Below are 17414 nucleotides of genomic sequence, written 5' to 3'. Positions count from 1 at the left end.
GTGACGCCTCATTTCTTCATAATTTACTTGGAAAATTGGGAGTAGGTGCGGCAACCATACATGGCAATACAGTATACAAAGCAAAAACTAAGTTTGTGCAATTCAACAAGTTTTGTTATGACCGCCTTTATTCTTCAACACAGTCTGAACTCTTAGACAAGTTTTCTTGTTATTCCTTTCAGGAAAAGTTTTCCACGAAGGACATTCAAAGATGCCCAGCACCCCTAGCTGAAAGCCAAAACCATGACAGAGCCACCACCGTGTTTCACAGATGGCCGCAGACGCTCACTGTTGTACTTGTTTCTTGACCTCCTACATACATACCGAAGATTATTTAAATTTGGATTCATCACACTACGAGGCCTGATTTTAAATCCAGTTCTGGTGTAATTTGGCGTGCTACAGACTTTCCGTCCTTGTTTCCTGCTTTTAATAGCCACCCTTCCACTGAGACCATTTCTGGCATGACTTTCAGATTCTTCTTCACTTGTCCAGTTTCCTCGCATTACTTAAAGACACACAGCACACCATGCCAAGATACACCAGCAAATAGTTCTTTGGTGCGAAAAGCTTCATCCCTGTCAAATTTTGCTTGGTAGTTTTCATAAATTCGAGAAAGGACAGGGAACAAAATATGTGATTTTTTCACAGTAACAAAGTGACTAAAATACAGTCGGTTTCTTGCTATGCCGCGTGTAGACAGAACACTAGTTTATCACTTGAATAAATGCTTTTTTTAAATGCTCGAATGACTCTTAGGTCAGTGTTAAATAAAAATAATAATAATAATAAATCTGAAAATGGTAACTACAAGGACTAGACTAAAGATGAGTGAAAAAGACAGAACTGGGAGTAAAATTCACTGAAAAAGACATTTATTGCTACAATATAATTTTGACACATGCCTGTAGGCTAGTTCAAACTGTACACATACTGTACATGTTATGATAAGAGTATTTCAGATCATTCAGGATTAATATTTTTTTAATTTGTATTATCGTTTCAGCAGAGTGAGAAGCAAGACATCAATCATCCTGTAACATTGTATTGCTCAGAGGTTGAACTGTAGCTACATCTAGTAAACTGCACAAAAAAAACAAAACAAAACAAAACAAAAAAAGAAAAAGTGTTGCCTCGTGTAAAATCGGAGACAAAAGCAAATACACATCATCAAATTCACAACATTTGTATAAAAGATAACTTATATAACTTAGAAAACAAATGAAAGGTTCTATTAAAAACTCAAACATGCAAAGAGCTTGTTTGACTACGTGTGAAGAGCAGTGATTACACTGAGAAGAAGAGGGCTCCTGTCCACCAGTGTTTCAGTAAGTGTAATCTTTAAAGAGTGCAAGAACACAAATAACATTCAAACAACTTTACAAATGCCGGATGTTGTCCACGTGTTAAAGAACATTCTTGGAGATCTGTTCATTCACAGAATGGTCGAACCCCTGCAGCAATACGCGCACGCACACACAGACACACACACACACACACACACACTTCAGGACAAGTAAAATCTGCTGTCTGAACACACAAATGTGGGAATGTGGATCTGAGCTCAGTGGAAAACACAAATGTTTGCAGTAAATATCGACACACTGTAAAAGTGTCAGTCAGAAACATACCTGGCTAAGCCAAAATTAAAAACTGCAGATGACACCTTGCTACTACTGGTTTCCATCCATTCAGATATATTCCAACAGAAGGATAATCAATAAATATACAAAATATGTACAAAACATCTGCAGCGTACAATGCATTTGTCTGTTACAAGTAACGTTCAGGCACAAAGTTAAGAGTCAGTTTGGGAAGTTAGGAGATGATTGTTCAACTGCATCACGCTTTCTAATCAGAGAAGAAGACCTCACTGTCCCGGTCTGAAAGTCCGAAGAAATGAGAAACATCCAAAACAGCTGGGATGCTCTTCCCTCAGCATCTGGACATCAAAGACAGGAAATTAATTTGAGGAAGTCCTTTACATTATTCCCACAAATAGAAACATCCAATTGTTTTAGACTTTAGTTCATAAAGTTTATTGCTGATATAAGGTGATGGTAAATACTTGATGGTAGACTCGATGTGGTCAGGTGCTCAGAGGTGGCCCATGGGGTTCGCCGGGTCTGTCAGACTGGGATGAAAAGCAAGATGCATGGACTGTGGGTCCGTCATGACAGCAGACGCCTTCTCTTCTTCTCTCCTCCGCAGACACGCTGCCTTCGGGTTCAGATTCCTCTCTGTGGAGTCCAACAAATAACACGTTAGCATAAGACTAAAATAGGAAACACTGGGAGTACATACTCGTTATTGTATTTATGCAACAGTGGTACAGATGTTGGCAATCTGCTTTAAAAATAATAGAAGCTAGAAACTTTATAAGTCATCCTTACAGACGTTTTCATGTTAACTATTAAGCTTCTCTTATTAGCAACAGGTCAAATTACAACAGGCAGCACAGAAAGCATCCTCTCCAGAGAATAAGAATTGTTTATAGTTTATTGCTGGATGATTAATGATTAAATAAAGGTTTAATAAAATAAAAATAAATATTTTTTCTGGAGCTTCCCTTAGCCTTGTAGCATCTCCCAGCTTTTTTATTTTTTGCTTATTTCATGCTGTCACCTATTCAGTTATAATTTAGTGATAAAAAGCAGCTAAAAAGGGGAAAAAATAATAAAAGCTCGATATTTCTTGCACAGCAGGCAGACTAAGCGAACTGAGATGGCATTTAGTATTTAAACAGCCACATATTTTCCCCTCAGCGGCCGATGGGGCTGCATCAGGGCCTATCAAGAGGACACAAACACACCTCAAGATATATGCTAGTGTTGCTTCCCATCTGCTAACTGTGTAAATAGGCTGTTTGATTGCAGATTCTCATTCACAGATCTTTACTGTCAGATAATGCTCTGTTTGCAGCTTACTGTGCTGCCCTCATGTGGCCAAAAATATATATAAATTCATTCAATTTTAACCAGAAGCAGTAAAGGAAAAATATGTCTAAATAGACTAAAAGAGTTTTCTGTGGATAACTGACTGAAGCCTAGTTTTCATCGTGGGTGTGCCATCATCATCTGCCTCCCTGCAGCAAACACGCACTGACCTCTGACTTGTTGTTCCAAGCTGAGGATCACCGCCACAGCCTGGTGGAGGACCAGCAGCTTGGTCTGCGGCTTCTCACTCTTCAGGTGTAGTTGACACATGTGACCGAGCTCCTTGAAGGCCTCGTTGATGTCGCGCACACGCAGGCGTTCGCGGGCGTTGTTGGCCATTCTCCTCTCACGCTCGCGCTCAGCCTTCTGCTCCGGACTCAGGTCCTCATCCTCATGGATGCTACGACATGAACAGAGGAAGCCCACAGGTAAAGGTGTGGCTGAATCTTTTAAAAATGAAGATTCATCTAATTCAAACCGACACTCCAGAAGAAGCAGAGAAAAGCGAAGTGAGCGAGGCTGCTTTCAGAATATATTCCGGGTCTTTCTGCCCTCTGCTGGCCGCTGTGCCAGGATTACGTGATCCAGTCTCCAGGGATCATCTCAAATCCTCTAAAACGTTCAGTGAAAAAAGGGTTTCCATAGAACAATGGCAGCAGATAATGTAATCAGCCGCAGATTTATGAATAACCCTTAAACATGTGTGTTTAAAAGAACCCATATGTCCATTCTTAGAATCACATTTAAACAATTTTGCGTTGCTTTTTGTTATCATCTGGTTTCAATATTTTAGAAAACAAACAAACAAAAAAAGAATAATGCTGGAGGATGTCCATATATGTCAGCATTGATATCCCTCAACTAGATTACAGATCTAAATAAAAAACATGCACTCAAGACATCACAGCTGAAGAGGTCTGGCCTGAAAAGACCTCTGGACGTAGAGACACCAGGACAGGAGCTCCAGTCTGTGACATTTTCAAGACATACGTTATCATTTTTCTCTGACGCAGGCCTTATAAATTTTTCTGTGACTCACGTAATACCAAAAGCATCCTTCGTCGTCGCCGGGCACACTTAATGACAGTTAGTCCTTTAATTGATAAGAGGATTGACAGAATATAAAACTGCCAAAAATTATCATTAATTTGAAACATTTTTGACCAAAACAAATGTGATCGCTTGTCTCTCAGGTTTATGCATTTTAAATTGAGTTCTTTTTGGTTTTGACTGTTGGGTGTACAAGTTAAAATCACCACAGTCACATAACAAATACTTTTTATTCTTTTTTATAAGGTTTCCCAAGATCTATAATCATGCGTCATAAATAATGCAAGTGCAGCAAAGCTGAACACAGACCTTAGTTCACTCAGAGCTAAAGGGGACAGTTGTAAGACAGTTTACAAAGACTGCTTTGTGGTTTGGGGATTTTCTTGGTTAACTCTTAACTGTGATGTGTACATCCCGACAGCTGTTCTTCCTTCTTTAATTCACTGCGACTTAATGCAACACGAAGAAGAAATATGAGGCTAAGTTAAATAGGCTGGTCCAGACACAGCTGTTCTTGACTGCAGGGGGTCTGGCAGTGTTTTAAATGAAACAAAACGGCAGGAAAGCTCTTCTTCTTCTTGCGTTTGGCTTTTATTGTAATAGATTTTTAAAAGGTAGTTTATTTAAAAAAAAAATAACAAAACAAAAAAGAATTTTAACTTTTTTTTTAAATTACAAAATTAAATTAAAACATATTTTTTAAAATGTAATTTAAATTACTATTAACTATTCCAACCAATTTTTTTAAAAGTGCTTTGTCTTCATAATTGGGCAGGGTTTTTTTCACCGGCTTTACACACAAAATTTTATTTTTTGAACAAATGAACACAGTTTTTTTCCTTTCTTTGTTTTGCTGTTTCCTTTTTTTTTTTAAAAAACACACACACACACACACACACACACACACACACACACACACACACACACACACACACACACACACACACACAAAGGCATGAGTGTTCACCTGTTTCTTGCACTGTTTTCTCCATGTGTTTTGTGTTCGCTCTCCTCATCTGATCTCTGGCTGTCTGAACTGTGACCATGGCTGGTGTGCATTATCTCTTCCATTTCCCCACTTTCCATCTTAAGCTCTAGATTACTCTGAACCCCAAGTCCACCTGTGGGCGATCACACAAAACATAAACAACATTTTTTTGTCACAAAGAGAAAAAGTGAAATATACGAGTCTGGTGGAGAAGAGATGCGAGGGAGAAGGGTAGCTCACCTCTACCTCCACCTTGCACAGGCTGTAGGGTGGCCCTCTGTCTGGCTGGGTACGGGTGACCATTTTGCACACGGCCTTGGAAGGCGGAGTGGTTGTTGTTCATACTGACAGCTTCAACCTTTATGACACAGAGAATGACATAAGACCATTCTTCATGTGTTCATAAGTCAATGGTTAAGTATTCTGTAGACTGGGATCCTCTAAATGTGACTGCAGGGCTCCATAAATCTTTCTAAGACACTCAGTGGCATATAGTATCCAAGCTAGAGACAAATCGGCCACAAAACAACATCTGCCCTCTCATTTCCAAAGCAACCCTGTGCGGATCTCTCACTCTACAGAATTAATTTAATCTCAGACAATCTTAATCCTTCCCTTTAAACTACTATATACTCCCTAAACATACCCCTAATTCTCTTCAGGAATGATTCACTGACACATCGTTTGGAAAAAATAAAATAAAAGTGAGAGAATTTAATATCCCCCTCTCGCAGCGGATTACACTAAAAACCCCTTTCCCTTGCATACACTTCCACTCCAGCTGAGCTAAAATCCCCTGGTCTGCTCAAAGGGAAACATGGTGGAATGGGAGTGCACCGTGCTGCCTCCCCCTCTCCCTCCCCAATCACCCTACAGTGGATTTAGAAGTCTGCACATACTGGACACACAAGGACAGCACATCATAGCGCTCCTATTGTTCTCAGTTTCCAGTTTCAAGGACAGCAACCTTTACATTAGGAAAACATGCAGACGTAGTGGGTGGAAAAATTCCTGGAATTGAATGCCAGCGCAGATACACACACACACACACACACACACACACACACACACACACACACACACACACACACACACACACACACACACACACACACACACACACACACACACACACACACACACACAAAAAAACAGGGAATTTCCATGCACACTGCCCTGTCCTTCTTTAAATACTTCAAAGTAAGGGTTGTTAACCATTGCTGGACTGTGACAGTTGAGCGGCAGGGTGCTGGCAGAGCCCGGGTGGCCGTGGTTGGGCTGGTTCAGCAACCCGTGGATGTCACTGGGCAGACCAGCGGTGGGGCCAACGGCATGGTTCCTCAGGACGTGGATTACGTCATCCAGTCTGTCCAGACGATCCTCCACCTGAGACTGAAAACACCAGGGGGACAATCCTCAAAATTTACAAAAAGGACTCTAAATTTCAAACCCTCTTGCCCAAAACAGCAAGAGAGTAGTAGTAGTTCCTTCAGTGATTAAATGGCATTTCAATGTATTTTATTTGAAATTACAATATAATTATAATGCATTACAAAAAATTAAGTTAGATACACAAGAATAAAGGGCTAACAAGTCAAGTTTTTTTTTTTATAGGAAACAACGTAATTAATTCAAATATACTGCAAAGTAATTTTAAGTAGTGCATAATATCACTGTAATTTTGTAGGAAAACAAGCAACACTGCCCCATCTTACATTGTAAGTACCCTGTACTTTTTAGAGCGTGGGCCATATTATGGAGCGGATTAAGCTTGCTTTTCATATCTTTGTTGTATTTTTTGTTGCATCTTTATTTAAAATTCATTATGCTGATGTGCATGATGGATGTTCTTTTCATCCACCTATTTAATAGTAGGTATATAAAGTAGGGATTTAGAACAGTTCATTGTTACAATTGTGTCATCAAAAGTTTACATAATCCTGCAAATTTTGATGGTATTTTTTCTTCTAAGTTACAGACAGAAAACAGTCCTTGATCACATTTGGATTAAAAAAAAGAACAATTAAATAACAGAACAGCCATCATACACATCAACATAATGAATGCTGAATAAAGAAAAAGGCAAGATTAATTAACTCCCTCATACGCCCCGTGCCCAAAAACATACTGCATATTTATTATGTAAGATGGCAAAATATTGTTTGTTTTTCTGCAAAATTACCAGGAAATTACACACTATTTAAAATTACTTGAAGTGTAATTATTGCGCTATTTCCTTTAAAACCTGACTTGTTATCCACCTTAAAGTATTTGTAGGTAAATATAATTACATTGGAATTTCAAATTAAATACACTGAAATTACATTTGATTTAATTAATTACAGGGGAATTACACCTGAGCCGTGGGCTGTATTATAAAATGTTATCACAAGTTATAACCAAGCCAAAACCTTAGGGTAAATCCGGAGACTCCCGTGTTGTTTACAACATTATAAATGTTAAAAAGACAATTTCTGCCTTTTTGAAGAACAACTCAAAGTTGGGTGATTTTATTTTAATTTTTTAAATAACTCATCTGCCCGATACTAGAATTATGGGTGTGCTCTCCTGGATCAACAGGTGTCCCTGCACAGCTGGAGCCAACGGATACCTGCTAGGCCTCTCCTCTGCTAACTGGAGAAACTGAACTGGACCTCTGTTTGTGTTGTTGGTGTCTTTTGGGGCGTTTCAATGCCCTTTTCTTGGAAATAATAAGGCCCGCTGTGAGGTACAAGAAGCTTGTGCTTTAATTTTGATTAGGGGTTTATTACCTGCTATTTTGTGTTATTAATCTTTGGCTTAAGTTGTTTCTCGAAGAAACATCACCAAAAGTCAAACCTTTAATGGCACCAAATAGTTTCAACATTATCAGAATTGTTATATCGGCATGAAATAAGCTGAAGTTGGCACATGTACACACCCACTTTAATCTTTCTTATAATATACCAGATATTTCATAAGGCCACCTCTGTGATGTCTAGACGTAACTCAATAAATAATCAAAGTTTCAGTGATATCAGATTACTTCCTTACCAACGATATTAGCGAAGACTCATAATGTGGTGAGACTGGTGCCTGAACTGAACTCCGTGGCCACATGTTGCTACCTGAGAAGAAGAAAACAACCGGATTTAAAACATCAGGGAAACAGAATATAGATGATGTAAATTATATTTCGCTGACGTGTGCTATGCTCCAGTTTACCTGCAGGTTCTGCTGAATTGGGCAGCGGAGACGGAGACCTCACCGGTGTGGATGAGCTGGAGGGGAAACTGCTGCTCGTGTGATCAGGGGAGTAAATCTAACAGCAGACAGCGACAAAAAGGAGAGAGGGGGAGCAGGAGGAGTGTGACCAGGGTGTGGATCATTTTAAAAGCACAACTTGTCATTTCTGGATGGGCTTTTACGGCTGCAGCCGCAACCTCATAGGCTCGTAATCTCAACTTAACTCGTGAATTCTGGTCATTTTACTTGTGAGCAACCAATAAAATGTCGTGCAGCATGAGAGTAGCTCTTTTTAATGTGCAGTGTCCTGTCATTGGCAGTGGGGGAGTTTTGCATTATACCACTGGGGCTCTCAGGACTTAGATCTAATAGGATTGAGGTGGTGGTACTTACAGAGGCCAAAGCTTTGCCCAAGGTGTCGCCTGTCTGTGATGGTCCTGACACATTTCCTTGGCTCCCTGAGACTGAATTTAAAAAAGAAAATATTTATTATACAAGATAAGCACGTGATAAAGAGCAGTTAAATTAGGGAAAGCATGTATCCATTTCCATTTTCTGACCTGCAGAGCTCTCTGAGATGTTGACTGACTGAGTGCGCGAGACTGCATTGCTACGATGAAAAGTGGACATGGGCGGGAGAGCCCTGTTCATGTCCACAGCCAACACTGAATGTGGAGAGAAGTCCTGAAGAGTGGGGGAAAACACGCAGTTAAAAAAAACAACAGGGGTCAGAAAGTTTGTTGCTATCAACGCCCAAAGTCCCAGTGGTAAATCTCACCAGGTGACTGTGTGCCGGTTGCAGGCTGCTGTAACTCCCCGGCTGTGTTTGGTGGGTTGTGGCTGCTCCCAGTGCACCTTCATAGCCCTGCTGGTTCAGCCCATTTACAGCATTCCAGATGTCCGGCGAATTGCCCATCCCCTCTAAAATGAGTAATAATATGTTATAGCCTGCACTGGAGCAGCATCTCAAACAGCCAGACAGGTCGTGAAGCTCTCCAGTGGCACTCTATGAAATCAGTGAAGTCCAGATTCAGTTAAAGCAATGCTCATTAACGTGTGACACGATGATGCTCAGCTGAATTTGCTTAGCTGAGAATACAAACGGATCTTTAAATAAAGTGAAGTACACAGACTTTATCTAATCTTCATGGTGCTTTTTAGGCATTTCTTTGATTCTTTTACCCCCAAGACTGAGATATCATAGTTACTGGGTGGATTGCCAATAAAATTTAATACAACTTACGCTCTCCGCTGGATTTTTGGGTAAGTAAAATATCTGACAACTACAATAAACACCAGAATAACAGACTTTAAAAAAAATTGTTCTGAGCTTCCATAGACAGTTTGAAAATCGGACGTAGCTTCCAGGAAAAATGAAGACACAGCTGAAGCGCCTTAAACGTGTATTTTATCTGAAGGCCACCAGATGGCGATAGCTGTGGTTGCCGAAATATTTTGGTCTTCTAGAATTCTATGAGAAAAATGACCTCCTGTCTTCATTTCTTCACTCTCCTGCTGAGTTTATGGATTTAGTCGCTCATTTTTGGGTCATATTGAATAAAAAAAATTAAGTATTCTTTAAATCAGCATTAACTGTGGCATGAAACCACACACTTAATGGCTAACAAGTTAAGATCAACAAGCCATGATCACGTCCACACATTAAAAAATGTGTTTTTGCAACCAAGGTGGCTGATCTCAACATTTCAAAACACGACTCCAGAAAGAGGTGGGTGATGTCACTGTATCTATATCTGTTTTTTATACTGTCTGTGGTGCACATATACCATCTATCTACCTCGCAATGAATTATGATGAGTCCAAACGTCCAAACCAATAAGGCTCAGCTGTATTGCAGGCTAATGAGTTAATGTTTGAGTTAACGTGAGATGATGAACATGGCAAACATTATGTTTAATGAACTTAATAGCACGGCTAGCACGGCTGTAGACTGTTCTGACCTCTTCACACCAAAACAACCAAAACTTTAAGGAGTGACAGTAACTGATGCAATATTTACCACCGGGGACGTGAATCGAGGCAAGTCTGTGTTCATGTGAGTTAAAGCATTTCAACTCTGGAGAAAAAAATTTCTTCATGCTACACTTTAAAACTGTGTTTCTCACACAGACTGGCTTCTCTCCGGTGAGAATCAGAAATGGAGGACACGTTTTTTTGATCTTTTGGTTTAACTTTGCTTTAATACAGAGACAGAAAAAGGAGTGAAATCATAGGACTTTTGGGTAAGTTGTGAAAATATGTTACGGTAACTTGATTCCAGCTATCAACTTTACTCCTTGTCCCACTGACTGTTTGTGGTGAATATTAATGGGTTTCCGGCGAGTACACCATTAGTGTTATACTGAATGCCAGTTCATATTGAACACCAATTTAAGCATTTGCTAAAACAATATTTCCAAAACCAGTGAGAACTTTAGTAAAAATAGATTTTTATGAGAAGACAGCTGGTGAAGAGAGCGTGTATGTTTTAATATGAAATATAGACCTATAAACTTGCAACTAAAGTATAGGAAAGTAGATAGCATATGTAGTAAAATAATAAAGTTTTTAAGTCTGCATTTATTTCCTATATTTTGTTATCAAAACTGACTGCACTGCAGCAGAATTGTAAAGAGGGTTTGAGCTCACCAAAGAACATGCTTGCAAACACATTGCTGGGGGCCTTGGGCGACAGATGTGAAGATGAGTTCTGGGTGGCGATGTCTGCACCAGGAGACTGCCCATAAGCCTGAAAAGAAAAGTAAGAGAATAAAATTAACTCTGAGCATAAATTTCTTTGTCTCAGTATCGCAAAAACCAATCTGACTGACACTAACTCGTGAATACTGTGAGTGCGAGATGAGGCAACAGTATTATGAAAACAAAGCAGAGAGCTGATGCACACTTAGAGCTATTGCGCTAATCCATAAGCTGCAGATCCATGCACCTCCTCATCCGGATTTAGGAACCATTCACCATGAGAAATCCCAGCCCTAATCACGATCAGGTTCGGCTGGCTTCAGAAGGCTGGGATAGGACACACTCCCGAATAAAATTGAAATCCAGGTCTTCTTGCGAATTGTTCTCAAACAGAAACCAAACAGATAAAAGAGTCTGATCCTAATGATCCTCTCCTGTTGGAAACCAAGTATTGTTAACGGCTAGTAGATTTAGACTAAACTAAAGCTACCTTCAGCTTTTTTATATTTTTTAATTCTTTCTTGACAAGTGTTGATGCTGCAAACTGCACATATGCACAAAAAAAAAAAAAAAAAAATCAGACCAACACATGCTCACTTACTCAAACACACCAAGCGCTCTGGGCTGCACCTGCACCTCTCTCCATTGCTTTGATGTGCCCCAGGAAATGAAAATAAACCTCCCTGCGCAGCATCAATGGGGTGTCAGTTACCCGGACGACAAGTTCTGTAAAGCAGGCTATTAAAGACTCTCTTGAGTATGCTTGTGCGTGCACACTCACAGGCTTGTGCGTGCACACACACACACGAGCCATGACCCTGGCTGGCATGAGTCCCATGGTGATTGTGGGCTAGGCCAAACAGAGGAGCCCCTGTCGACACTGGGCCCGTCTGAGCCGCCATGGGCAGCATATGGCAGAGGATAAAGCCAATTGTCCTCCTTACCATCAGCATAGCAGGCGACCCGTTAATAATGGTCACACCCCCGCCCCAGCACGCCCTCTCTGGCCCCCACTGGAGAAGAGCCGTCACCATAGCACCCTCTTTTAGCATAGCATTGATTTATTAACCATCAATCATGGCATCACAAATGATAAAGGACTTTTTTTTAAGTAGCTAAGCCCCACAAGAAAAAAAAAGGAGGACATTAAAATACTCAAGAGGTTGACATTTGTTTTAAATCATCTTGGATAAATATTCTTTGCAATCTATTCTTTACAATCTGTGTTTTTTTAGTCTATAAATAAGGATAAAGTTGGGGAAATAAAAACAAAAAAAGAGCAAACAACGAGAGTACCTTTTGCCATTGTAAAAGTACACAGCATTACGATGCTGCATGAGTAAAAGCTCAACTTGCTATTCAGGGCCCACGCTCTGCTCCACCATGGCCAACTCCAGCCACATGCAACCAATTTTCTGCCTCTCTGATCCACGATGTCTGGATATGGTTAGTCTCACAGAGATCAAAGCTGCCTTTGATAATGGCTGCAGTGGTGGAGGGACTGCTCTAACATAGCGGGGTTAAATCAAATAGAAATAGCAGCAATCTGCTTCATGTCAAGATGTTTTCTGCTGCTAGGCTTGACTACATGATACTCTGGCAGCAAACAGGAAGCACGAGTTGATGCTTGTTGTTTTATTTTTCTCTCTTGTTAACCTTAAGAGAAAGATCACTGAGATATTACAGTTATACGTAAATAAATGCTACTAGCATTGTGTGCGTGAAGATGTGTGTAATTTGTCAATAACTCTCCTTTTGATTATGACAAATCAAACTAAGTGTAAGAGTAACACAGAAACTCTTCGTCCTCTTCTAACCTGCAACTGCAGAAGTTAAAGAATAAGCTCTGATCACGCACACAGCTTATTAAAGCACAGACACCCTTAAAATGTAAAGGTCTATCTCTTTGTTGCCTTTCATAGAGAAGCATGTACAGATTAACCCGTGGTGCATCTAATGATCTCAATAAAGCAACGAAAATTCTCACCAACTCTTAAGTTTCTCACAAAAAGAAGGAAAGAGAACACTTTTAACTTTTACAAGTTGTGTATGCAAATGGTTTTCCTGCTGATGCAAGTCTGCTAAAATCTCATCTATTAAAAAGAAAAGGTTATTCAATCAATGAGGGCACAGATACAGCAAACAAACATCTGAGAGGACAGTGCAAATGCATCATCAGCAAACACACCCACGTAACCTTGGGAGGGGAAATGACAGAAATATAACTGTAACATATATACATATATAAATATGTACTCACTGGTTTCATGTTGTAGCAGTGCATCAGTGAGTTGTTCCCTGCGCCAGAGACGGGGTGAGCGCAGTACATAACTCTGCTGGTTCAGTGCAAGAGTCCAGGCTCACGATACAGTCCACGCACAGCTCCTCTGCTCGTGTCTCCACTCATGTGTGTACAGTCCACATGCACTCCTTCCCCTAACCTACCCCTGCTGGTCATGCAGCAACCCGCAGACAACTTATGCAAATGAGGGCAGGACCATTTCAGGCAGCAGCGAGGGGTGGCCGGGAGTTGACGCTGTTACCGAGTGGACATCTATATTATGAGCAACCTGTTGTTTTGTTTTTTTAGTGTTAAAATAAAATGGTTGTGAAATAAACATGGCTATGAGATAGTTTTCTTTTTCTGCTCTTGTTTTAATTTTACTGTCCACAGTTTTGATTGTCATGGAGACTGGACATGAACAGAATTTTTTTTAAGTAAAAAATAACAATCAGGGAAATCCCACCTAAACCCGAGCAAACACCTGGGCAAGGTAAAGAAAAGAAGAAGAAAAAACTACAACACTGAGGTTATGCTTGACTTTTTGTTCTTTGTATGTTATTGTGTCCTGCATGAAAAATACTCATGGAAGCAATCCCCTCCTCAGGACCAGAGAGCACTAATCTCCCGTTAGACAGGTAGAGGTTTCCAGTAAACAGAGGACAGCCTACCACACCCTTGTCTGACCCACATTTATAAATAGAAACTAGTCTTAATTTGTAGGCACGTGTAGCGTGAGAAGCTCCTCCAGCGGCTGGGTTAAAGGTTATTAATACTGCAGTCTGTCTGGGTGATGCGTAACATTAACAGTCAGACATCCTGTTTGAGGCCAAAGCCGCTGTCTGATGCCCTACAACTGATATTTACACCGGTGGTTCTTAAAGCATACAAAAGGTAAAGCCAAAAAATGTCAAGCCACACCTGTGGGGAAAATGGCCTATATGTGATCTGAGATGTTCTTTAATTGCATATTATTAGGTGAAGGCACCTATGACGTAGTTTGTTGTAGTTTTGTGCTCTTTGTTGTCAGGCATACCCACTGATCTGCGCTTAAAGTCTAAGTAATTTTAAGTCTAATTAATTGCTTTTTATGCAGTTTCAGCAGTAATGTGCACACCTAGACTCACCTCAAGGCACAACATCTGGGAGTCACAAATTCATATCTGGGGGGAAAAGATTAATAAAGCGAATGAGTTCTGAATAGTACAAGCAAATCTATGTTTTGTGATCTTATGTACACTGTGGTTGGCGTGATGCACAGTGTGGCACACTGTCCTGGCACAGCTTTTTGGCTCAAAGAGCCATCACTAGAATCCAATCAAATAATTCCAAGCGAGACAGCAGCAAAGCCTTTATCTTGAAGTCATCGTCCCCAGTGTTTACAGTAACACCGCAGGGCAGTGGGAGCAAAGTGGCTAAAATAACAGCGACCTAGAATCTTGAAATTTGTGTTTATATTTAAACTTTTAACCTGGTGTCTGCCGTGGCTGCCCATTATGGGATCATTTAATTACAATTTATAAATATGCATTTTTTTTAAATGACAGTTTTCTACTGAATAAACTGCAAACTATAGAGCTGAGAGTAGAAAAACATGTTATGTTCTGAAGGTGAGCTGTGCAGTGCACTCAGGTTCCTTAAGGTAAAGTCTAATCCTGACTGCTCAATTGGGTTAGGAGGTCAGTCACTTCGGCTTCATCAAAACAACAATTTCTTGACCTTTAGGACTGTGCTTTATTAAAAAGATGCTGCTCATAAAGAGTAAATATTCTAAATTTATAGAATACATCCAGATATATATATGTATATATATATATATATATATATATATATATATATATATATATATACACACACACACACATATATATACATACATATATATATATATATTTGTGTGTTGCTGTTTTGTTTTTATTTTAATTCAGGTATTCAGGTACACCAGTGGCCACTGACTGACCTTTTCCGCTGACAGAGATCAGCTCTTCTATCTGACACACCAACACTCACACATATCTTGGGCAAATGATCCAAGAGCAAATATATACAGTCCCCTGACCCTGAACTTTGCATCAATCTTAGCTAATTGCTGCCTTGTCAGAAGTGCGATTATTCAAACAGGTAATGCAAATGTTAATGAGCTCCGATTTGCATATCTTTATTTTGCCACGGTTGAAATGTCATTGGTTATGACGCTCCACAAAGAGGAATGTCACTCCTGATGGCCCCCTGATATGTTGTTGGCCATTAAGAAGCTAACAAAAGAAGAAAAAAAGAGAAACCCAAGGGGGGGTGGAGGAAAAACAAATAAGGAGTCGTGATCAAAATTAAATGAGGAATTACACATGCAAACACATAGAAACACTTGCACAGCATGATTGCTAAACTCAGTAATCAAATTTGAATTTTGCATAGATGTGAGAAGATAATTCGAAACTGAAAAGGGAACCAGAAGTAAAGACCTCTTCTGCAGCTCTTATGGTTAGTCTTTTTATGTAAGATGTGCTGTTGTGCTTACTATGCCTGCAACGCACATTTCAAGTGTTGTTGGCATATTGCTCTTCGCCATGCGCTTGATTTGACATGGCTTAAATAACTATCTTCCTGCCAGTGATTGGCATTCACACAAGAAGGGGTGAGTGGGACTAGGGAGCAGATGGTGACATTCCACATGACCAAACTGATCAATCAGCATGCTGGGACGCAGGTGCAGCACAGGCGGGCAGCACCACACCATCTATTTCACCATCTACGGGGCACAAACACATGGGCACCAATAGTGGCACCCTGAGGGTCTGCATGCTCCTCTGTCCCGCTGTGCCAAGGTTGATGACATCAGAATTTCCCATCCGCTCTTCCACAGGATGCCAAGAAAATGAAGGGAAAAAACACTGAATAAAATCTGTAATAACAGCCTGGCCTGGGAAAGGTTGTGTAAGTGACGTCAAAGCAGGGACTCCCATATTTCACCCTGTTACAGAACTGATAAGCCAACGGAAAAAGTGAGCAAAAGTACTAACACATTGTGGTCAGATCCTTGTTTTTTTAGCGGAGGGTCTGATAACAGGTTAAATGACTGAAAGTGCTTCCTTGTGGCAGGCACAGATTTTGTGCTTTTTCTTCTTTTTACAGAACACAGAAATAACAGTGCCACTGATGATTTTTAGCATTTTCATCAATTAAATAATTGGCTTTTTTTGTATTTGAGTTTTTTATCATGTGATTTTTTTTAAACAGCAGCAATCATCGGGTTTTTTTCACTGACTAGTTGTGTTTTTTCTTTTGAACCTCTTAAACAAATTCTTTAATGAGCTTTGGATTTCTTTAATTAGAAATAAATTATTTTTTTCTAATACAACTGTTTTGCTGACAATAGCATACAAATAGATAATAAAATGGTTTGATTTGGCAAATTTATCTGTTGATTTCATTATAATGGGGTTATATCTGGAGAAGCAATGAAATTTAAAAGCCATAGAGCAGATATGTGCAGATAACTCTCTGAAAAAGTGTGTGAGTGAATGCATCTCAAAAGCTATCATGAGGTAGATGTGTTACCGTGGCGTTTGATACGTGCTGGCGTGACTTTGCACCGAGGATCTTCTGTATCCTCAGGATAAGACCTGCACACAGCAAGCTGATCTTGGCCTGAATGCTGAAAGAAGTGGGGGTTGTAAGAGGATTGGACAGGCCGCGGCTGCACGTGAGATCCAGACTGACTGTCCTCTCCGCCACAATGACCTCGCAGTCCCACATTCATCTGCACCTATGAGGAGAAGCGGCTGTAGGTCACCGCCAGTCTTATATGTCACCAACTAGATCAACAGGAAGCGTGTCATTAAATTAAATCTGTACAACAAACAAAACATTGATAAGCTACTGCGTGGGATACCAGCATTGGTTCATTTCTCTTAAAATTATCAAAAGAAATCTTGGGCTTCTGTTGTGTTATCCTTTGTTTTAATATTGGCTTTATATTTGAAGTCCAATTTATGTCCTAAAAAGAAGAGGGTTAGATACGTGTAAGTTTTTAGTGTGGTGTGAAATGGCCACCAAAATGCCACTTTGAGGAGATCATTGAGCAAAACTTAACATTTGGAGGAATGAGCAAGGGCAAAGACTGCAGAGATGAGGGCTTCTATCCCAAATCAGAAGTGACAGGAGATTGACAGTAAAATAAATCAGTCCAGAGTAGCCAGCAACCAAAGGTCAAAAATAGAGTGAGAAAACATTG

At 40.1% G+C, this 17414-nt stretch overlaps 1 protein-coding gene across 1 annotated transcript; it reads right to left on the bottom strand.

Annotated features, from left to right (window-relative positions):
* Positions 1-858: 858 nt before the first annotated feature.
* On the bottom strand, positions 859-13352 carry LOC120729930 (transcription factor 12-like). The gene is made up of 13 exons (XM_040025932.1): positions 13160-13352; positions 10849-10948; positions 8978-9120; positions 8760-8883; positions 8593-8663; positions 8179-8275; positions 8008-8081; positions 6190-6366; positions 5215-5332; positions 4954-5107; positions 3107-3336; positions 2069-2240; positions 859-1942 (listed from the first exon to the last, which is right to left on the bottom strand). The coding sequence occupies exons 1-12, from the start codon at positions 13226-13228 to the stop codon at positions 2098-2100; spliced, it is 1500 nt and encodes a 499-aa protein (XP_039881866.1). The 5' UTR covers positions 13229-13352; the 3' UTR covers positions 859-1942; positions 2069-2097.
* Positions 13353-17414: the final 4062 nt, after the last annotated feature.

This window comes from Simochromis diagramma, unplaced genomic scaffold (assembly GCF_900408965.1).
Source record: "Simochromis diagramma unplaced genomic scaffold, fSimDia1.1 OVJJ01000293.1, whole genome shotgun sequence".
Classification (NCBI taxonomy): Eukaryota; Metazoa; Chordata; class Actinopteri; order Cichliformes; family Cichlidae; genus Simochromis; species Simochromis diagramma.
The sequence above is the reverse complement of the archived record's forward strand: the minus strand, read 5'-3'. Positions and strand labels throughout refer to the sequence as shown.

Bases quoted from the DNA above. Each gene is read 5' to 3' on its own strand.
- LOC120729930 (XM_040025932.1), bottom strand. From the start codon at position 13,228: ATGTACTGCGCTCACCCCGTCTCTGGCGCAGGGAACAACTCACTGATG. The intron at 10,949-13,159 runs GTGAGTACATAT...TTTTCTTTTCAG, and splicing joins ACTGCTACAACATGAAACCA to GCTTATGGGCAGTCTCCTGG. The intron at 3,337-4,953 runs GTGAACACTCAT...TTCATGTCGTAG, and splicing joins GAAAACAGTGCAAGAAACAG to CATCCATGAGGATGAGGACC.